The sequence below is a fragment of the Nomascus leucogenys genome, chromosome 14 (genome assembly GCF_006542625.1).
Source record: "Nomascus leucogenys isolate Asia chromosome 14, Asia_NLE_v1, whole genome shotgun sequence".
NCBI lineage: Eukaryota > Metazoa > Chordata > Mammalia > Primates > Hylobatidae > Nomascus > Nomascus leucogenys.
Genome location: NC_044394.1, coordinates 71,586,159 through 71,609,292, shown reverse-complemented (window position 1 = coordinate 71,609,292; position 23,134 = coordinate 71,586,159). Strand labels below are relative to the sequence as shown.

General features: G+C 43.0%; 2 protein-coding genes and 1 long non-coding RNA gene across 3 annotated transcripts in view; 1 reads left to right on the top strand and 2 right to left on the bottom strand.

The window, feature by feature from the left end:
• LOC100601910 (ankyrin repeat domain-containing protein 36B-like) overlaps window positions 1-11,896 on the bottom strand; it is a 39,614-nt gene extending 27,718 nt beyond the window's left edge. The window contains exon 1 of the mRNA XM_030827487.1: window positions 11,814-11,896. The gene's annotated coding sequence lies outside the window, so the exon portion shown is untranslated. The remainder of the gene's footprint in view (window positions 1-11,813) is intronic.
• Window positions 11,897-11,966: 70 nt separating this feature from the next.
• RPIA (ribose 5-phosphate isomerase A) overlaps window positions 11,967-23,134 on the bottom strand; it is a 63,351-nt gene continuing 52,183 nt past the window's right edge. Inside the window, exon 9 of the mRNA XM_003268792.3 lies at window positions 11,967-12,915. Coding sequence (XP_003268840.2) covers window positions 12,818-12,915 — 98 coding nt within the window. The 3' untranslated portion in view covers window positions 11,967-12,817. The remainder of the gene's footprint in view (window positions 12,916-23,134) is intronic.
• LOC115838297 lies at window positions 17,925-18,344 on the top strand. Its single transcript, XR_004033296.1, has 2 exons — window positions 17,925-17,957; window positions 18,239-18,344. It is a non-coding gene; the product is annotated as an uncharacterized LOC115838297 (long non-coding RNA).

Genomic DNA, 23,134 nt, shown 5'->3' with positions numbered 1-23,134 from the left:
CTGCATGCCACTCCGTGGCCACTAGGATAGGGCTGAGGAGCCGCCAGGGGATGAGCACATCGTGGCCATCGGGATGGGGCTGAGAGTCTATCTTTATCCTTATGCACCTGCCCAGCCGACTTCCCGACGGCCACTACCTAAGCGTCCTGTCAAGGAGTCCTTGCTGTTGGGGTGGGGATGGGGAGGGCATGGAGAATCAGGGATGGTCTGGCCATTGCTGCTGGTGCCTGACGTGCAGGTGGCAGCTGCACCTAGGGCACGGGCTGGTAGGTCTTCTCTTTTGGATGGTCTCCAGGTGGCCCATTGTGCCGTGGCCAAGCCCAAGGGTCCACTCCACCTTAGCCCGCACTAGGAGTCCAGGGGCCACAGTCGCGGGTACTGCTGGCCAACCAGAAGGGGATCAGCAGCCAGTTCAGCTTTCCTGCCTCTGCAGGGCCTGGCTGACAGCGGTGGCAGTGTCTGGCGCCAGAGTCCGCTGGTTGGGGCAAGGGGTGGGCAGATAGTGGTTGCCTGGCCACTGCAGCCCAAGGGAGACATGCAGGTGGCAGCTAGCAGGGTTCCCCTGGGATGGCCTCCGGGTCGCTGAGTGTACTGCCAACCTGGCTTAAGAGTCCACTACTACTCCACCCTTGCCTGGAGCACAGACCATGGCACTGGGCACTCTGCAGCCATGCGCATGGGGCTGAGGGGTGGTTTCCTGGGGTGAAGCCACTGACACACTGACTGCCTGACTTCATGCCATGTGAATAATTGCAACCATGTGAAGAATTTCATTAAATGTAAATTAAGCACATATATTAAAAGAACAAAGCTGGAGGCATCACGCTACCTGACTTCAAACTATACTACACGGTTACAGTAATCAAAACAGCATGGTACTGGTACCAAAACAGATATATAGACCAATGGAACAGAACAGAGGCCTCAGAAGTAACACCACACATCTACAACCATCTGATCTTTGACAAACCTGACAAAAAACAATCAATGGGGAAAAGATTACCTATTTAATAAATGGTGTTGGGAAAACTGGCTAGCCATATGCAGAAAAATGAAACTGAACCCCTTCCTTACACCTTATACAAAAATTAACCCAAGATGGATTAAAGACTTAAACGTAAGACCTAAAACCATAAAAATCCTAGAAGAAAACCTAGGCAATACCATTCAGGACATAGGCATGGGCAAAGACTTTATGTCTAAAACACCAAAAGCAATGACAACAAAAGCCAAAATTGACAAATGGGACCTAATTAAACTAAAGAGCTTCTGCACAGTAAAAGAAACTATCATCAAAGTGAACAGGCAACCTACAGAATGGGAGAAAATTTTTACAGTCTATCCATCTGACAAAGGGCTAATATCCAGAATCTACAAAGAACTTAAACAACTTTTCAAGAAAAAAACAACCCCATCAAAAAGTGGGTGAAGGATATGAACAGACACTTCTCAAAAGAAGACATTTATGCAGCTAACAAATATATGAAAAAAAAGTTCATCATCACTGATCATTAGAGAAATACAAATCAAAACCACAATGAGATACCATCTCATGCCAGTTAGAATGGTGATCATTAAAAAGTCAGGAAACAATAGATGCTGGTGAGGATGTGGAGAAATAGGAATGCTTTTACACTGTTGGTGGGAGTGTAAATTAGTTCAACCATTGTGGAAGACAGTGTGGCTATTCCTCAAGGATCGAATGGAAATACCATTTGACCCAGCAATCCCATTACCAGGTATATACCCAAAGGATTATAAATCATTCTACTATAACACATGCATACATATGTTTATTGTGGCACTATTCATAACAGCAAAGACTTGGAACCAACCCAAATATTCATCAATGATAGACTGGATAAAGAAAATGTGGCACATATACACCATGGAATACTATGCAGCCATAAAAAAGGATGAGTTCATGTCCTTTGCAGGGACATGGATGAAGCTGGAAACCATCATTCTCAGAAAACTAACACAAAAACAGAAAACCAAACACCACATGTTCTCACTCATAAGTGGGAGCTGAACAATGAGAACACCTGGACACAGGGAGGGGAACATCACAAACTGGGCCTATCAGGGGACAGGGGGGTGGGGGTTAGCAGAGGGATAGGATCAGTAGAAATACCTAATGTAGATGACGGGTGGATGGGTGCAGCAAACCACCCGGCACGTGTATACCTGTGTAACAAACCTGCACATTCTGCACATGTATCCCAGAATTTAAAGCACAATAAAAAAAAAATTTTTAAAAAGAAGACACAAGAATTCTAAGTGGGCACATACCTAACATCTGAAATTTAACATATATGGAATTAAAATGGTTAGAACTGAAAAGAGAAACCCACAAACCCACAATTGTAGTTGGGGCCTCCATTATAGTTGGAGAGTTTAACACTTCTCTCTCAGTAATATAAGACAAGCAGACAGAAAATTAGTAAGGATGTAAGAGAACTGTATAACATATTAACAAACTAGATTAGATTGATATTCACATAGCACTTCACCTCAAAATAGTAAAATATACATTCTCTTAAGTACATATGGAATAGTCACCAAGATAGCCCGTCTTGGGTCAGAAAACAAACCTAGATACATTTAAAAGAATTGGAATCATACAATATATAGTCCTTGATTACATGGAATTAAATTAGAAATCAGTAATAGAAAAATAAATGGAAAAACACTTAAATACTTGGAAATTTAAAAACTACTTCTAAATAACTGAAGGGTTAAAAGGAAATTTGAAGGGAAATTAAAAAATATTTTGAACTGAACAAAAAACGAAAATGCAACATCATAATTTGTGGGATGTTAGCTAAAGCATTGCTTACAGGGACATTTATAGCACTAGATGCTTACAATAGAAAAGAATTCTCAAATCAGCAGTCAAAGCTCCTTCCTGAGAAGGCAGTGCTGCTTGAGCTGATAATGGTCAATGTGAGATTAAATGAGTTAATGTAAGGGAAGTTATCAAAATGATATTATACATAGAAAGAACACAGTAAGTACTTTCGAAGAGTGGATGAAAGGTGGTGATAACTTAGAGAAGTGGAGGTGAAGATGAGAGATGTGGATAAAGATATTTGGGAGTAAAAATCAAAAAAATTTGGTGATGGATTGGATATGGAGTGGGGAGGGGGAGGGGGGTATAAGCATGACACCAAGTCTGACTTCCACATCTGGATGGATGGTGGCAACATTCAGTAGGATGGGGAATATCGGAAGAGGACCAGGTTTGGAGGAGTTGACGTGGGCTTGGTTTTGCTCATGCTGAGTATACTGCTAACACCCAGCATGAAGAAAGTGCCTTTATTTCATCTGAACTTGGGATAAATGAACTTATGTTATGATAGTGATCCTCCCTCACTTCTGTAATACATTTTGCACAAAATCACTGCCACAAATGAGTCAGTAGGTGTCCTCCATGACAAAGAAGAGCTAAATTGCTTTCTTTTTCGTACATAGAGCCTGCATAGCAAGATTATCCTAAGCAAAAAGAACAAAGCTGGAGGCATCACGCTACCTGGTTTGATATTTTTTCCTGTACCTCTCCTTGTTGTCATATATAAGAACATAAAAAAGAATGTAATTTTATTTTGAATAATATATCAGAATAATGAAATGTACTTCATGAAACAAATTTATGTCAAATTTCCAAATTGAAAGTTATGGAATATATTTAATAGTTGCACAGATATGCATGCCGTTTATGGAAGAGTGCTTCTTTAATAAATCTAAACCTGGTTATGAATAAAAAGCATTGTTGCTAAAACTAACTAATAAGACACCACTTCCAGTAATGGCTGAGTCAGCTCCTCTTGGACCAACCCACCCAGAGATAGCAACTGTAAACTCTGGGCAAAATAAAAAACAACTACCTGAAGGCACTGCAGAGCATTCAGAAGTGGGCAGACACTGGAGAGGAGCCTCAAGCCTGTAGTCCACTGCTTTATTTTTTTTTCTCTTCGTTTTCTTTTTTGTTCCTCTCTTTTCTTTTTCCTGTCTTCCTGTATTAGTTTGTTCTCCTGCTGCTGATAAAGACATACCCGAGACAGGGCAATTTACAAAAGAAAGGTTTATTGGACTTACAGTTCCACGTGGCTGGGGAGACCTCACAGTCATGGCAGAAGGGGAAAGGCACATCTCACATGGCAGCAGACAAGAGAAGAGAGCTTGTACAGGGAAAACTCCCACTTTTAAAACCATCAGATCTCGTGAGATGCATTCACTATCACAAGAACAGTGCAGGAAAGATCTGCCCCCATAATTCAATCACCTTCCACTGGGTTCCTCTCATGACATGTGAGAATTGTGGCAGTTACAATTCAAGATGAGATCTGGGTGGGGACACAACCAAACCATATCACTTTCTGTGTGTCACTTGAGCATTTTTTTTTTCTTTTTTTTTGACACTGAGTTTTGCTCTTGCCGCCTGGGCTGGAGTGCAATGGCATGATCTCAGCTCACTGCAACTTCTGCCTCCTGTGTTCAAGCAGTTCTCCTGCTTCACCCTCTCAAGTAGCTGTGATTACAGGTGCCCACCACCCCACACATCTAATTTTTTTGTATTTTTAGTAGAGATGGGGTGTCGCCATGTTAGCCAAGGCTCCATCAGTTCCCCCAGCCCTGGGACTGGCAAACTGTGAGTGAGACTCATTCATGGACTGTGACTCGATTTAGCAGATTATCAACCAGCATTAAGAACTGAAGCCATAATGGCTCACACCTGTAATCCCAGCACTTTGGATGGGAGGATTGCTTGAGGCTAGGCATTTAAGGCCAACCTAGGCAATAAAGTGAGATCTTATCTCTAGAAAACATTTCAAAAAATTAAATCCCAAGTATTCATTCAAGCTGAGCACCTACTCTCTCTCTGCCAAGCACTGGCAATACAAAAATAAACAAGACAGACATGGCCTCTGCCTATGGAGCCTGATGCATAATGAGGGCGGTGGAGAACAGCCAAGGAAATCTGTAAAGGCGCCGTGCCTGTCACGGTCCAGTAAGAAACAGAAACCATGATAGATGCTTCATGTGGAGGGCATTCAATACAAGGACTTGTTGACACAGTTGTTGGAAGGCTGGATGAACAGAAAGGGGCCACTGAACAATCCAGAGAATAATAAGCACTCACAGTAGCTGCCACCCACCCCCAGAATCAGGGACAGAGGGGCAGCGATGCTGATGCTCAAATATATAGATGAAGCTGTCTCTGCCTTGCCAGCGCTCAGAACAGTGTGGGGGTGCTGGGAGACAGTGTTCACCCTAAAGAAAGGGCACTGGGACCCTCATCTCCAGCTGCTGCTGCTGATTCTGGAGAGACAATGGCAAGACTTGGAAAAGAAAGCAGGAAGCCCCCACTTCTCTCCTAACATCCCAGCCTCCCTCCAAGTCCTCCCCTGCCAGAACCTAGTAAGGAATCAGCCACCGAGGGAGCCCACACCACACAGCAAAGAGACGCTGGGAACCACCTGGCCTGGCCCCGCATCCCTGGCCACTCCGGCCCCTGTCTGAACTTCCAGCCCTGGTCTTTCCCTGGCCGTCCAGCAGGACCATGAGCAGCCGTCCCTGAACCAGTGACCTCTCTCAACTCGGCCAAGACAAACAACCAAGCACACTGTCAGAAGGCCAGCCCACCCGGAGGGGTCCACAGCATTGACGGCTGCCCTGAAGGAGCCACCGGCTGCTGGCATGGAGCCTAACAGAGAGGCCCCGGGCAGTCTGACCCACTGGACCCAGGGTGAGCCCCAGACAAGGAGCCTTGCCAGTAGAAGTGCTGGCTCTCTCCGCCATTCCCAGGAGCTTTCTCCCCAGAGAACCTTCCCCTGGGCAGGGCAGATCTGTGGGAGTCAGGAGAGGCTCCTAGAGTGTTGTCCAGATTGGCAACACTCAGGGCAAAGGGCCCTAGTGCGGAGGAGCTCGAGGACCCTGGCCTTTGCCGCCTCATCTCTTTCCAGCCCCTCCCCTGCCTTGTCCATCCCTGCCAGCCAGCTCCTAGCCTTGGGCCCTCTTTGCCTCCTGAAGAGACCAGCCTCTCCCTCAGTCACCACCTGGTCAGGGTCCCCCATCTCAGCCAGAATGGATGGCTGCTCAGGCCCCACACAGGCCCCACCCCATTGGACAGGGCCAGCCCTTATACCACGTTCCACAGCACTAGCTCCCTGTGGCACCACTTCCTGTCCCCTGGCCACAAACTGTCCCTAGAAGATACCAGCGGGATCCCAGAGTACAGCCTCAGTGGGATCCCCATCCAGAGGGGCCAAATATCATGGGTCTGGGACTCCAGTCTTCAGACCTCTTTCAAAGAAGGCTGGATTCTTTGAGCTTTGCTTTTTCACCTCGGCACTATTCACAGATGCCCCCCACCAACCTCTCCCCAGCACTGCCCATCTGGACTCTCTCTCTGCCCCAGTGATGTTGGGGGAGGCATGGAGGGGGATGTGAATTAATTTGAGCACCGTCCTCTCTGACAGCACATATTTTAGTAGTGTGTCCTATGTACCAGGGCAGTGGGGCATCTCAGGATGACAAGGGGTGCCGGTGGGGTCAGGGAGGAGGCAGGGTGGTGGGAAAAGCCTTCCCGGGGAATCCTGAGGGCAGGTTGCTCCCTACCCTACTGGGAGAATTTCTGGGGCCTGGGAGGTGATGGAGCAGGAAATAGGTGAGGATGAAACAAATACCTGTCTGTCACCATTTGGTTCAGGCTCCTGGCAGGAATGCCAGTCTGTGGCTGGGCCACAATGGAAGGCCCAGAAGGTAGCAGGCGGTGCCACCTTCATGGGCATCTGTCCCAGGAAGCTGAGGCTGTGAGCAGCTAGTGAGTGGTGTGTCCAGCAGTCCCCTCCTCCTTTCTCAAGTGAGTCAGTGACATGTACCAAGCACTTGCTTTATGCCAGGCTCCGTGCTTTACTCCAGAGACAGAGACCTCAGGGCACAGTCCTGCCTGCAGGAGCTCAGAGTTCCAACAGGAGGCAGGGAAGAGACAAAGAGAGACAATGAAAGTGGAGAGTGACCCTAAGGGAGGTGTGCTGGGGGCTTGGTAGTCAAGGGTGGCTTCCTAGAGGAGGTGACATGGTCTGGTCCCTGCCTTTCAGGGTCTGGTCATAGATAGACTGGGGATCAGTTGGGGAAAGCAAAGCAGGCAATCCATCAACCAGTACTAAGTGACCTGGTGCCTAATGAAGGGCTCATCTTCTGGAAGCACAGATGAAGGTTTCAGTTCAAACTGAGGGTACTGAGTGGACCTCCCTGGGGTAGCTTTCCACTAGACTCAACTCTCTCTGGGTTCTAGAAACATCTTAAGGCTATAGCCTAAGTTCCATAGAACTCCAGACTTGCTCCAAGAAGTCAGAGCCTTAAATAAGCCAGAACAGGGGCTATGTGTGTACCCCTTGAATTCTAGCTCCATGCTCTCCGATGCAGTAGCCACTCACCACGAGTGACCATGGAGCACCTGGAAAGTCGTCAGTTCAAAATGAGATGTGCCAAAGTTAAGTACACATGGCATTTTGAAGACTTCGCACAAGAAAAAAATATGAAATATTCCTCATGTGTTAAAATAGTAACATTTTAGATATTGTGTGTTAAATAAAATATTTTACTAAACTTAATTTTATCTGTTTCTCTTAACTTTTCCAGTGTGGAGACCAGAACATTTAAGATTATGTGGCTGGCATTTCTCTCAGGCAGTGCTGTTTCTGTTCACACCTGTGCTGCTCTGGGTCCAGCTCCTTGTGGGCTCTTGCCTCGTGAGTGCTTCTCATGGGTTCACAAAGAAACCGGCGGCAGCATAAGTGGCACAGAGGAACATGGGCCAGATGCGGCTAAGCCCAGAGAACCAAGCCCTGGAACCTTCAGAACTCATCGGTGACTGGAAACTGGTCTCACCCTCCACTAAGAACAGCTTCTGAAATAAATGAGGATGCACGCCATTCTCCTATTTGAAACTCAAGCTGGAAAACCCCCAAACCTGAGAACTCTCAAAATGTATTTGCTCTGTCATCACAGAGCATTCACAGATATTATTGCCACTGCATTGAGGCTGACAGAGATGCAACCGGCCAGGACTTCAGTTCTGAGCTGCTTCCTCTCCCACCTTGCTGCTGAGCAGATGGTTCTCAGTGATTAGACATAATAGAATGGGGCTTCGGCACTGATTTTACTCATCTGTCTACGTAATGCATTGTCTGCAGACACCAGGCTTTCCTTTCCTGGGAAGTCTTTTCCTTCCCTCTTTGGATTCTGCCTCCACTGCACTGCCCACGTGATCTGTCACACTTCCATTCCTCTCAAAACACCATTACAGATGTTTATTTGCTGAGGCCAACTTGGGCACATTTGAATACTAGGCTATATTGGAGTGTTTTGCTGCCCTGCAATACAACCCGGTTACTAAAAAAGCAAAGGCATTGAACCTATGTTTAAAACCTCAGCTCATCTGATTACTGTGTTAGTGGAGAGTGAAGGCTGATGCAATCCTAAATCTGGCAGCTTCAGCTACCAGGTGCGATAGGAAGTGAGCAAAGTCAGGCATCTGAGAAGCAAGACACAAGAAATGGTTGTCATGGCACCAGTGAAGTCTGAGGGCTGGAGTGACATCTTGGGGTATCTGGGACCTGACTCCTGCACCCCAGTCCCAGGTACACACAACTGCTCAATATCAGTTAGTCAAAGGAACTGACAAACTCAGTATCAGCTAGTCAAAGGGTGGAAGAGTTGATTATAGAATGCTCAGGCCCTCTGGATCCTAGGGGCTTCTGTCGTATCTTCAGAGACAGAGATGTTGCCCCAGATGGCTGGGAGCTGGCCTGGCTCTATCAGTCAGGCCTCAGTGTTGCTCTAAGCTGGCCTGGTACCCACAGCCAGGCTATGATGTTCTCATGTGGAACACAATTTCACCAGTATCAACAACAGACAAGGCCACTCCGTGACCATGATGAAGACAAAACCAAGACTATAATCACACAGACAAAACATATTGTCCACATCACAAAAATTGCCCAACATCATTAATGAGTAACTGCCCCTTCTTTACCAATGGTAGCTTTAGGTTCACTCCATTCTTCTTACTTTCTAGGTAAGAATTGTTAACGATATCCAGTTATAGAAGTAGCCCTGCCTACTGAAGGTATCCAATCCAGAGCTAAGCTCTGCTTCCTTGGTCCTAAACCCTCTAAGTCCTAATGCTGAGATAACTGCAGCTTCCCATGGCGTGTGATTTCCCTTATTCAATGGGTAAATAAATCCAACTTTGTTCAACTGCGTGTGTGTGTTCCTGAATGGTCTTTGGCTAAAAGGAATTAACAGTCCTCAGCCATAAATGCCCCTTCACAGGCTAGCAATGCCTCTGGTAGCCACTATGCCTAAATCATAGGTAGAAAGGAGGAAAAAAGGAAACAGACAACAAGAGAGAGAAATCAATGGTTGTCAAGTTCCATTCCAGGGTGACAAATAAAGATGACTTCTACAAAGGGCACTTTCCTGTGGCCCACCCGAGGCTATATGCAATGTTCTCCTCCTTCCTCCTACCAAAGAAAGCGCATCAGAAGACAGAAATGGATTATTATAGGATTAACCATGAGCCTACACACACAACCTAACCATTCACTAACTCCAGTACTTTAACAAATTACTTGTCACGCAAGTTACAACTTATGGACACAATTAAGGAACACAAACTATTCAAAGCCCTATAACCACCTTGGAGTAGGAACAAGGCCTAGAGCCAGAGAAGTCTGGTCCGCTTTCCAGTGGGTGACCTGAACAAGTTACTTAAACTAAGCCTCTGTTTCTCACTCAGCAAATTATAAGAACAAACACCATAAAGATGCCATAAGCTAACAGGGCAAAAACCCAAATAGTGCCTGGCACACATTCAGGTTCAAATATGATAGCTCCTTGTTTCCCCTCCTTGCCACTTTAGGATAAAATTTGAAACTACTTATAATAGTTCAATAAAAATAGTATATCAAAGCAAAGCCCAGTCCCTGAAATAAAAGGTAGCTTCTTGGAACGATTACTCCAAACTTAGCTTTTTTGTGGAGCTTGCCTGTCTCCATTAGAATTTTCCCATAAAAAGTCGCAACATGCCATCTCTGGCACTTCTTGAGAACAACATAAGAGTATCCTCCCAGATACTACAAAACCCCCAACCTGAAGACCAGGGGTTCCAGGGCTGGCTCAGTCACTAACTAGCTCTGTCTGTGACAAGTGACTTATCCTATTCAGGCCTCCTTCTCCACTGTAAACTGACAGCTTATTTAACTGTAATTAGAAGCACTTTAATGGAGTCAAAGCCAGCAAAGACTCCACGTAGGAAGCTGTTGCCAGAGTCACCTGTCAGCCACTTTTCCCGCCCATGACTCACCTCTTGCCCACCTGCCCACTGTGTTCCTCCACTATATCATTCCTCTGTCAAGGTGCCTGTCAGGCTCACCAGGCTGGAAGCCTCTGGAGCACAGGAGGATCTTACTCATCTGTGTCCCATCCTCTCCCAAATTGGCCCATGATGGGAGCTCAAACAGTCTGATTAATGAAGAATATAAAAACTTAATGAGAGATTGTAGCTGAAACCAAACTGAATAGATTTTATTCAAATCAGAGTGATTTTCCTCCTTTGATACGTTCCAGAAGTGTGACCGCTTACCTTCGTTATAACTATTTCCCAAAAACCAAACTTGCAGTTCACCCTTGCCCCTCAGATTCATCATTAATCACATGTACTGGCATGTGGGTCACAGGAAAAAAATTGTTTTTTCCATCTAATTTATTCCATCTAACTCCCCAGAAAGATCGCATTTAATGAGCTTTAATGAAGAATCTTTAGTCAAAATGTACCTTGCTGTACGTGTGCCTAAAGCATAGCAGGTGTTTTGTTTTCAAGAGAAGAAAACCCTAACATCGACATTCAAAGAACTACAGATCCATCACAGGTGCGAATGCCTGTGAAACCCACAGAACATTTACATGTGATGTGGTGCATGCAGGTGTTTTTCAGAAATTCAGCTTAACTTTGTTGTTTATCTTTATTCCTAAATTTAATCCATGCCACAAGAGCTTTAAAGGATTATGTCAAAAATTAGTTCTATCAAGATCTCAGCTAAGATGTAGTGCCCGTTTTGTGCAAAAACTATAACCCAAATTAAAAGAAAATAGAGTATTCCTAACAATAGGCTTCCTAACAATATGTGAGGCAACTATTTTTAAAGAGCACCTTGAGAGTGGAGAGGGAATTCTGAAAGAAATAAGCATCTTTAATGCCTTCTCTCCTGATTAACTTTTATTCTACAACTTGATTTAGCAAGAATTTAGATGCCAACATGTCTGATCATTATTATCCAAGCATCAAAATAGAGAGTAAAATGAGGGAAATGACTGTTCCAAGTATTGTGCAAAGTTAGCAAGGGGAAATCAGGGTTCTCAGCATCAAGACCCTTTAATAGCAGGATGGATTCCTTTGAGCCTTTCTAGAATGCTCACTGAGCTGGTCAGGCCTTTCCTTTCCCTGTTATGAGGCTCTTTTCTGGAGAGCTGACTGTTTATTAAGCAGATTGTCTGCAGATTACAGAGTTGGGGGTGCTAATGAGGAAATTCAGGTTACCTGTTTTGCTGCATATCAGCATCCATGACTAAAGAAGGGTTGACTAATATAAAATGTGGAGATAATTTGTGACTTTTGTTCATCTGTGTTACCCTTCATGCATGAAGAAAATTAATACCTTGCCTGACAAAGGGCTATGGCATATTTCCTTAGATAACTGACATATCTGGAAGACAGCGCTCCCAGAAATAATGAAAGTATTTACCTATTCTTTGGTTCAAGATTTCTTGAGTGAATTCCACCCCTTATCACAGATCTGATGTACGCTGGGTGGGCAAAACTGATTCCTCTTCCATCTTGGCTTTCCTTCTGTGGCCATTTAAATTTAAATTCTACAATAAAGACAAAAGAGTCAAAATGGCACCACACTGTTTTATTTAAACCTGCAAACAATATAAAGAGGTAAGGACTTCTGACGCCAAACCATGCAAGTAATAACAAAGGAACAGAGAAAAATATTAATAACAAAAAGAAAATCATTAAAAATAAAAAAACAAAGTACTTCACATTTCACAGCAGTGCTTTGGCAGTACTGGCAAGCATTTCTGGTCAACTGCTTCCAACAGCAGGAATATGAAGAAACCCCCAGATCTTAGCAAAAGTGTAACCACATTTTCTCCCTGACAGCTTACATTCCAAGTCATTCCATACCATACCGCTCCACTCCACAGTTTTATAAACCTGATCTTAAGATGTAACTAGGTATTATGTGTGCTCACAATAAAAACTAAAAACAAAACAGAGGGTAGCAGACAAGTAAACAAAGTTTCCAGTAAGGCATCAGGAGATCACTGCTGGTGGGCCCCTCACTTTACCAGCCTAAAGAAATTTTGATTTTTATTTCTCAGCAAACTCAATATTCAGAAGCTTTACCAGCAGACTCAAGTCAAAGGTTTTAAATACAGTTCACCTCTTTTTTTTTTTTTGGTAAATATTTCATATAAAACATGAACTCAAGTTCTACTTCATTTAAAAAACTGAATATTTTAATAGTAAAAATATATGTTTATATTTCTCTTTTTAAAAAGACATTTAATAACGATACTTCATAAGACTGGATTTAACTTCCCCTCCCACTCTTTCCCCCACCCCCCGCCACAAGTTGTCCACCCTGGCAGAGATACATTAAGGCAAAGGCTCCTGGAGAGGTACGTCCACCTTGGCTGTGGGCTGGAGACTCAAGGTGAACACACTCTGCTCCTTGCAGGGTCAACAGAAAGGCTTCTCCCTCATGTTCACTGAGCCATCCTGCATCCCAAAGTAGACTCTCTCAGCCATGTTAATGAATAGGCCTGTGTCCACCACACCTGCAGGACAAAGGACAGAAAGAAACATTGTTTCGGCCTCCCAAAGCAAAAAGAGACTCAAAGACTGCAGGGTCACTGGAAGCAACTGTCATACACAGCATTGGACGAATGACAAATCTAAGGCCTTTCTCTCCCACAGAGCAATGAAAAGAGATTCTGATTATCTTCATTTCTTCTTGCCACCTCTTTCTCCCCTCCCACTTTGGCCTTCTTTCTGTACCCAAACATGCTAAGCTTTGTCCTGCCCTGAGGCCTTTGTTCATGCTGTTCCCTCTGCCTGAGCCAGTCATTGTCAAGCACTTCAAGGGGCTGGCTCGGCTCTGTCCTTCAGACATACCAGATGGCAAGTCATCCTCTAGAGACCCTCCATGACTACTCCAACCAAGGAGCCCCACTACCAGTTATTTTCAATCACACCACCAACATTGAAAGATTTCCTCGGAATGGGAGGAGATATTTACAAAGCATATTGTTAGGTAACAGGGGTACCTTAATGGCGCCGGTTCCGGGTTCTTCTCCCCTCCTTGACCGGGCACTGTCTGAACCCGCCAAAGGAGGGCCAATCAGAAAGAAGCATCTCCCGCCTTCCCTTGGGCCCACCCCACGTAGGCCCAAGGGATATAAAACCCAGCACACCAGCAGCTCTCTCTCTTCTCTTCTCCTCTCTCTCCTCTTCTCTCTCTCCCCCGCGTGACCTGACCTCTACCTCTCCAATAAAGATCTCTTGGCTGCCACCGGTGTCGTCTCTGACTAGCCTGTCACCCTTCACATATACCTGACAAATGACTCATATCAAAAATATAAACAATTTATAAATCATCAAGAAAAAGACAGAATCCCCATAGAAAAATGGGCAAAAGACTTGAAGAAGTACCTCACAAGAGAAGCTATCCAAAATGGCCAATAAACATTTTAAAAGATGCTCAAATTCATTCACTGAAAGGAAATACAAATTACTATTACAAGATATCACTACACACACACTGGAGTGAGTGTAATGAAATTTTGCTGGGATGCAAAGACATTCATACACATTGATGGTAAAAGCTGAGCTGGCAAAAGCACTTTGGAAATGTTCATCTTCCAAAGCTGACGGATTCACACCTAACCACTCAGCAATTCTACTCCTAGATATGCCACTGTTAGGCATATATATGGTCATCAAAAGACATGTGTAAGATGTTGATAGCGGCACTTTTCCTATTAGCTAAAAACTGATAATACCCAAATGTCCATCACGAGTAGAACAGAGGCTGGGTATGGTGGCTCATGCCTATAATCCCAGCACTTTGGGAATGAAGCCCAGGAGTTCAATGGAGCTCCAGATGGAGCTGATGGAGCCCAGGAGTTCGAGACCAGCCTGGAAAACATAACACAGAGATGGCAGCTCTACAAAAAATACAAAAAGTAGACAAGCATGCTGGCACATGCCTGTAGTCCCAGCTACTCGGGAGGCTGAGGTGGGAGGATCGCCTGAGCCCAGGAACAGAGGTTGCAGTGAGCCATGATTATGCCACTGTACTCCAGCCTGGGTGACAGAGCAAGATCCTGCCTCCAAAAAAAGAAAGAAAGAGAAAAAACTAAAAGAGTAGAATAGATATAAACTTTTTTCACACACATACAGATGATGGAATATGATTCAGCAGTGAAAATTAACAACTACACACAATCTTTACCAAGAATATTTACATATACGCACACATACTTCAATGACATAACACTTTAACTGTAAGAGAAAAGGTATAATGGACCAGGTATGCAGGGAAACAGATACCTACACACACTGCTGGTAGAAGGCTAAGTGAATACAAGCTACAGACGGCAATTTGGTACCATCTAACAAAAATCACAGACACATTAATCCTTTCATCTAGTGATTCCCTGCTAGCAAAAATCTGCAAACATAAATGACCACTAGCAGTGATCCAGTTAAGTAATAATGTTACATAGGTAAAGTGGAATACATGCAGGTATTCAGAAAAAAAAGAAACAAAGAAGCTCTTTTATAAGCCAATGTGTAATAATCTCCAAGACAGGCAAGGCAGGAAACAGAACATGTATAAAGCAGGCTACCGCTAGCGTAAAAAGGGGTGAGGCGGGAGGAGTTTCAATTTGTGTGTTTATGAAAGTCCATCTCAAAGGCCACACAATTTTGGTAACACTGGCTGCCTCCAGATAGGGTAACTAGTTGGTTGGAAAAGTGGCAAAGAGGATTTGCCACTGTTTAACTCATAATTTTAAACTACACAAATTCAAAAGGATAAATACAATGAAAACTTGCAGGAAAACGGCAATAGAAGACAGGATTAATATGCAGCACCCACTTGCACAGACAGAACAGTGTGTGGAGACGCACATTGTGAACTTTTGCTCCAAGAACCACCACAGGAACATACCAGGAAAACCAAAAGAATTCACAGACCCTTTGAAAGAAGTGGCTTGCCACTGCAAACTCCGTTAAGACAGCCAAAAAACTGTGAGTTCCCAAAGTGTGAGAGGGGGAAAAGTTTGCCTCTGAACATACATCCCCACTGGGGAACCTGAAAAATCCAGATCACAGGAGACGGATTTAACCTTACCTAGAGCTGAAATGGATTTAGAGAGCTGAGCAAACTATAAAAGTAGAAGCAGCAGCAGAAAGAGCCCTGTAGACACTCCCAGTCCCCAGCTTGAGTCCAAGGAAGCCATCCCTGGCTTTATCTCACAGGGGTCCTTGGGGAAGAAAAGGCAGCCAGCAGAACTGGGGAGGGGCCACAGGATGAAGGAAGCTTCTAGCTGAACTTCGTAATAATTTCAACTGAGCACAAATTTTCCTGAGCAGAATGTGGTGGGGGACAAATGGGAAGTGCAGATACAAATGAAGAACCCACAGCCAAAGGTGCAGGCAGGCAGGCAGGGAGGGGTGAGGCCTGAGAGGCCTGCCTGCTTTCTCAGTAGGGAGGCCTGTAGCCTGGGGCAAGATGTCAGCCCTGCTCACCATGATGGGGCATGGCGGGAGTGAAACTGGCCTTGCTGGCTGTGTGGCAGCTGGGTGGGGGTCTATCACTGCCAGCTTTCTCCTACTTCCCTGGCAGCCTGTATGACGCAGAAGAGGCAGCCATAATCCCCCTGGGAACATAACTCCATTGACCTGAGAACCACCCCCCCACCCCCCACAGTGGCCACAGCACGCCCTGCCCAAGTAAAGTCTGACTCAGATCCACCTAACTCTGCCCTAACCTGATGGTTTTTCTCTACCCGCCTTGGTAGCCAAAGACAAAAGACATAAACTCTTGGGAGCTCTATGGCCTTGCCCATTAACTAAGAAACCAAAATACTTATCCTGGCCAACGTAGACAAGCTTGTATCCCCCCTATACTACCGCAGCTGATGCTTTCTTGAAAGCACCACCTCCTGGCTGAAGGCCAACCAACTCAAGCCACTAAAGAATCTCGTAACAGAACAACCCTGCTCCAAAAAGAGGAAAACAACAGCTAATTCCACCGCCTGCAACATCCTGGCTAACCAGAGATCCTGAGTCTGTCCACGTGGCAACTTCACTGCTAGCATAAACCAGCATTCAAGAAAACCAGTGCACTAAACAAAAATACAACCAGGGACTCCCACAGAGTCAAGTTCACTCTCCTGCCACCTCCACCAAAGCAGGTGCTGGTATCCACAGCTCGGGGACCTAAAGACAGATCACATCACAGGACTTTCTGCAGACATTCCCCAATACCAGCCTGGAGCCCGGTAGCCCCAGTGGGTGGCTACCCCCAGAAGGGCATAACCACTGCACTCCAGCTCTCAAGAATCCTCATCCTTAGGGGAAGGTGAAGAACACCCCATCAAGGGATCACCCTATTGGACAAAAGAATCTGAACAGCAGCCCTTGGGTTCCAGATCTTTCCAATGAAACAGTCTACTCAAATGAGAAGGAACTAGAAAGCAAATTCTGGTAATACGACAAAACGGGGTTCTACAGCACCTCCAAAAGATCACACTAGCTCTCCAGCAACGGATCCAAACCAAGAAGAAATCTCTGAATTGCCAGATAAAGAATTCAGAAGGTTGATTATTAAGCTACTCAAGGAGGTACCAGAGAAAGGTGAAAACCAACTTAAAGAAAATTTAAAAGGACTCCAGAGAAACAGATATCATAAAGAAAAGACAATCAAACTTCTGGAAATGAAAGACACATTTGAGATATGCAAAATACACTGGGAAATTTCAACAACAGACTAGAACGAGTAGAAAAAAAGAACTTCAGAGCTCGAAGACAAGGCTTTCAAATTAACCTAATCCAAGAAAGACAAAGAAAAAAGGAATCAAAAAAATGAACAAAGCTTCCAAGAAAGTTGGGATTATGTTAAACAGCCAAACATGAGAATAACTGATGTTCCTGAGGAAGGAGAGGAGAGAAATCAAAAAGTTTGGAAAGTTTACTTCAGGGAATAATTGAGGAAAACTTTCCTGGTGTTGCTGGAAATCTAGACATCCAAATAACAAAGCTTGAAGAACACTCAGGAAATTCATTGCAAAAAGATTACCACCTAGGCATATAGTCATCAGGTCATCTAAAGTAAGACAAAGGAAAGAATCTTGAAAGCTGCCAGGCAAAAGCATTAGGTAACCTATAAAAGAAAGCCTATTAAATTAACAGCAGATTTCTCAGCAGAAGCCCTACAAGCCAGAAGGGATTGGGGTCTTATCTTTAGCCTCCTTAAACAAATTAATTATCAGCCAAGAATTTTGTATCCAGCAAAACAAAGCTTCATAAATGAAGAAGAGATACATTTTCAGACAAACAAATGCTGAGAGAATTCGCCACTACCAAGCCAGTCCTACAAGAAATGCTAAAGTGAGTTCTAAATCTTGATACAAAACTCACAATATGCCTGAATAGAACCTCCTTAAAGCATAAATTTCACAGGACCTATGAAACAATATCACAGTGCAAAAAAACAAGGTATCCAGGAGACAACTACCATGATGAATAAAACAATACCTCATATCCCAATATTAACACGGAATGTAAACTGCCTAAATGCTCTACTTAAAAGGTACACAATGGGCCAGGCTCGGTGGGAGGCCAAGGCAGGCAGATCACCTGAGGTCAGGAGTTTGAGACCAGCCTGGCCAATATGGTGAAACCCCATCTGTACTAAAAATACAAAAAATTAGCCAGGCATGGCGGTGGGCGCCTGTAATCCCAGCTACTCGGGAGGGTGAGGCAGGAGAATCGCTTGAACCTGAGAGGCGAAGGTTGCAGTGAGCCAAGAACATGCCATTGCACTCCAGCCTGGGCAACAAGAGTGAAACTCCGTCTCAAAAAAATAAAAAGATACACAATGGCAGAATGCATAAAAATCCACCAACCATGTATCTGTTGTCTTCAAGAGACTCACCTAACACATAAGGATTCACATAAACTTACTGTAAAGGGGTGGGAAAAGATATTCCACACAAATAGAAACCAAAAGCAAGCAGGAGTAGCTATTCTTCTATGAGACAAAACAGACTTCAAAGCAACAAGTTAGAAAAGACAAAGAGGAACATTATATAATGATACAAGGATTAGTCCAACAGGAAAATATCACAATTCTAAATATATATGCACCTAACACTAAAGCTCGCAAATTTATAAAACTGTTACTACTAGACCTAAGAAATGAGATAGATGGCAATACAATAATAGTGGGCGACTTCAGTACTCCACTGACAGCACTAGACAGGTCACCAAGACAGAAAGTCAACAAAGAAACAACGGAATTAAACTATACCCTGGAGCAAATGGACTTAACAGATACCTATAGAACTTTCCACCTAACAAGTACAGAATATATATTCTTTTCCTCAGCCTGGAACATTTTCCAACATGACAGGCTACAAAACAAATCTCAATAAATTTTAAAAAATCTAAATTATATCAAGTATTCTCGCAGATCACAGTGGAATAAAATTGGAAATCAACTCCAAAAGGAACCCTCAAAACTATACAAATACATGGAAATTAAATAATCTGCTCCTGAATGATCTCCGGGTCAACAACGAAATCAAGATGGAAATTTAAAAATTATTTGAACTGAATAATAATAGTGATACAACCTATCAAAACCTCTGGGATACAGCAAAAGCAGTGCTAAGAGGAAAGCTCATAGCCTTAAATGCCTAAACCAAAAACTCTGAAAGAGTACAGATAATCTGAGGTTACACTTCAAGGAACTAGAGAAACAAGAACAAACCACACTCAAACCCAACAGAAGAAAAGAAATAACTAAGATAAGAGCAGAACTAAATGAAATTGAAACAAAAATACAAAAAAGATAAATGCAACAAAAACCTGGTTCTTTGAAAAGATAAAATCGATAGACCATTAGTGAGATTAACCAAGAAAAGAAGAGAGAAGATCCAAATAAGCTCAATTACAAATGAAATGGGAGATATTGCAACCAATACCACAGAAATACAAAAGATCATTCAAGGCTGCTATGAACACCTGTATGTGCATGAACTAGAAAATCTGGAAATATACAAGCCTCTTAGATTAAAGCAAGAAGAAACAGAAACTATGAACAGATCAATAACAAGCAGCAACACTGAAACAGTAATTAAAAAAACTGCCAAAAAAAAAGTCCAGAACCAAATGGATTCACAACTGAATTCTATCAGACATTCAAAGAATTGGTAGCAATCCTACTGAAACTATTCCAACAGATGGGAAAAAAAAGGGAATCCTCTCTAAATCATTCTATGAAGCCAGTATTACTCTAATACCAAAACCAGGAAAGATCATAACAAAAAAAGAAAACTACAGACCAATATCCCTGATGAACATTGATGCAAAAATCCTCAACAAAATACTAGCTAGCCAAATCCAACAGCATATCAAAAAGATAATACACCATGATCGAGTGGGTTTCATACCAGGGATGCAGGGATGGTTTAACATATGCAAGTCAACAAATGTGATATACCACATAAACAATTTAAAACAAAAATCATATGATCAACTCAATAGATGTAGAAAAAGCATCTATCAAAATCCAGCATCCCTTTATTATTAAAACCCTCAGCAAAATCAACATAGAAGGGACACACCTAAAGGTAATAAAAGCCACCTATGACAAACCTACAGCCAATATTGGACTGAAAGGGGAAAAGTTGAAAGCATTCCCCCTGAGAACTGGAAGAAGACAAGGATACCCAGTTTCACCACTTCTATCCAACATACTACTGAAGTCCTAGCCAGAGCAATCAGACAAGACAAAGAAAGGGCATCCAAATCAGTAAAGAGGAAGTCAAACAGTTGCTGTTCACTAATAATATGATCATATACCTAGAAAACCCTCAGGATTCATCCAAAAAGCTCTCAGATCTGATAAATGAATTCAGTAGTTTCAGGATACAAAATCAATGTGCACAAATCAGTGGCACTGCTATACACCAACAGCAACCATGTAGAGAATCAAATCAAGAACTCAACCCCTTTTATGACAACTGCAAAAAAAATAAAATACTTAGGAGTATACCCAACCAAGGAGGTGAAAGATCTCTACAAGGAAAACTACAAAATACTGCTGAAACTACAAAATACTGCTGAAAACTATAAAAACTATAAAATACTGCTGAAAAAAACCACAGACAACACAAATGGGACACATCCCATGCTCATGGATGGGTAGAATCAATATTGTGAAAATGACCATATACTGCCAAAAGCATTCTACAAATGCAATGTCATTCCCATCAAAATACCGCCATCATTCTTCACAGAACTAGAAAAAAAATCCTAAAATTCATATGGAAAAACAAAGAGCCCACATAGCCAAAGCAAGACGAAGCAAAAAGAACAAATCTGGAGGCATCACATTACTTGACTTCAAACTACACTATAAGGTCATAGTCACCAAACAGCATGGTACTGGTATAAAAACAGGCATATAGACCAATGGAATAGAATAGAGAAGCCAGAAATAAAGCCAAATACTTACAGCCAACTGATCTTCAACAAAGCAAACAAAAACATCAAGGGGGAAAGGACACCCTATTCAACAAATGGTGCTGGGATAACTGGCAAGCCACATGTAGAAGAATGAAACTGGATTCTCATCTCTTATACAAAAAATCAAATCACGATGGATCAAAGACTTAAATTGAAGACTTGAAACTATAAAAACTCTAGAGGACAACATTGAAAAATCCCTTCTAGACACTGGCTTAGGCAAAGATTTCATGACGAACAACCCAAAAGCAAATGGAACAAAAACAAAGATAACTAGGTGGAACTTAAACAGGGAACTTCTGCACAACAAAAGGAACAGTCAGCAGAGTAAACAGACAACCCATAGAGTGGGAGAAAATCTCCACAATCTATATATCTGAAAAAGGACTAATATCTAGAATATATAAGGAACTCAAATTAGCAAGAAAAAAATCCCATCAAAAAGTGGGCCAAGGACGTGAATAGACAGTTCTCAAAAGAAGATATACAAATGGCCAACAAACATACGAAAAAATGCTCAACATCACTAATGATCAGGGAAATGTAAATCAAAACCACAATGCAATACCACCTTACTCCTGCAAGAATCAAAAAATAATAGATGTTGGCATGGATGCAGTGAAAAGGGAATACTTTCGCACTGCTGGTGGGAATGTAAACTAGTACAACCACTGTGGAAAACAGTGTGAAGATTCCTTAAAAAACTAAAAAGTAGAACTACCATTTATCCAGCAAAACCACTACTGGGTATCTACCCAGAGGAAAAGAAGTCATTATATGAAAAGGACATTTGTACACACATATTGATAGCAGCACAACTTGCAATTTCAACAATATGGAACCAGCCTAAATGCCTATCAACCAACGAGTGGATAAAGAAAATGTGATATATATATACACATACACACACACACCATGGAATACTACTCAGCCATAAAAAGGAATGAAATAATGGCATTCACAGCAACCTGGATGGAGTTGGAGACCATAATTCTAAGTGAAGTAACTCAGAGATGGAAACCCAAACATCGTATGTTCTCACTTATAACTGGGAGCTAAGCTATGAGGATGCAAAGGTGTAAGAATAATACAACGGACTCTGGGGACTCAGGGGAAAGGGTGGGAGTGGGATGAGGGAGAAAAGACTACGCATTGCGTACAGTGTACGCTGCTTGGGTAATGGGTGCAACAAAATCTCAGAAATCACCACTAAAGAACTTATCCATGTAGCCAAACATCACCTGTTTCCCAAAAACTACTGAAATAATTTTAAAAATTAAAAAAAAAACTCCCAAAGACAGCTCCCAATAAACAAATGAAATGGAATAGTGATCGAGTGACGAAAAGCCAACAGGCAGAGCAAAGAGTTGCTGAACACAAATAAAGGTCCGTGACACCAAACTGTGCCTATGCAACTGGATCCTTCCAAAGATGAGCAAAGTAGCCACTCAAGACCCGTTTTCAAAATGTCTGCAATATAAGGAGAAAACTTCCACTTATCCAAAAAACAGTTAAATCAGGTTCAGAAAAGGCTTTAAAGAAAGAGCAGAGATGAATGGGCAGCAGTCTAAGGTAAGACTTTAGAGCAACTTCTCTTTAAATTACTGAGATGCTGGGTGTGACTGACCTCCCCCAACTCCCCAATAAAATATAGTGGAAAGAGCAGAGGATGCTAAATGTGAACCTAGGGGAAAGAACTCCAGTAGCCCTGGCCCTTCAATTCAGTCACTCTGCTCTGGGTGGAACACAACAAAACATCAAAGGGAGTTGTTCTCTAAGCGTCCTCACATACTGTGTACGAATGCACATGGTAACAGATAAACAGGGAAACTCGCCCTACTTCTGTTCTCCTGATACTGGTCCAGCCGTCAATCTAATGGACTCAATCAGGAAAAGAAAAAATGAGAAAAGATACAGCAAACCACTCTGATTGTCCTGTAGATATCGCATTATATGATTTAATAGTTGGCCTCTTTTATCATTTTCCTCACTTTAAGTTCCTAACAAAACTCTGAACGTCTTTAGGATGCAGCTTCTACATACTTTTTTTTGAAGAATCACGTATGAGGGAAATTTCCTTACAAAGGACATTTCAGAATCTTAGGAAGCCAAGAAAGGTCTAACCAGGAGCAAGAGTGACACCTAGTGGGCACTGCAAGAAATTCACCTATATAGCACCCACATTGGTGAGCCCTTTCCTCCTGGGGCCCTGGGTTTGTTTGCATTATCACCAAG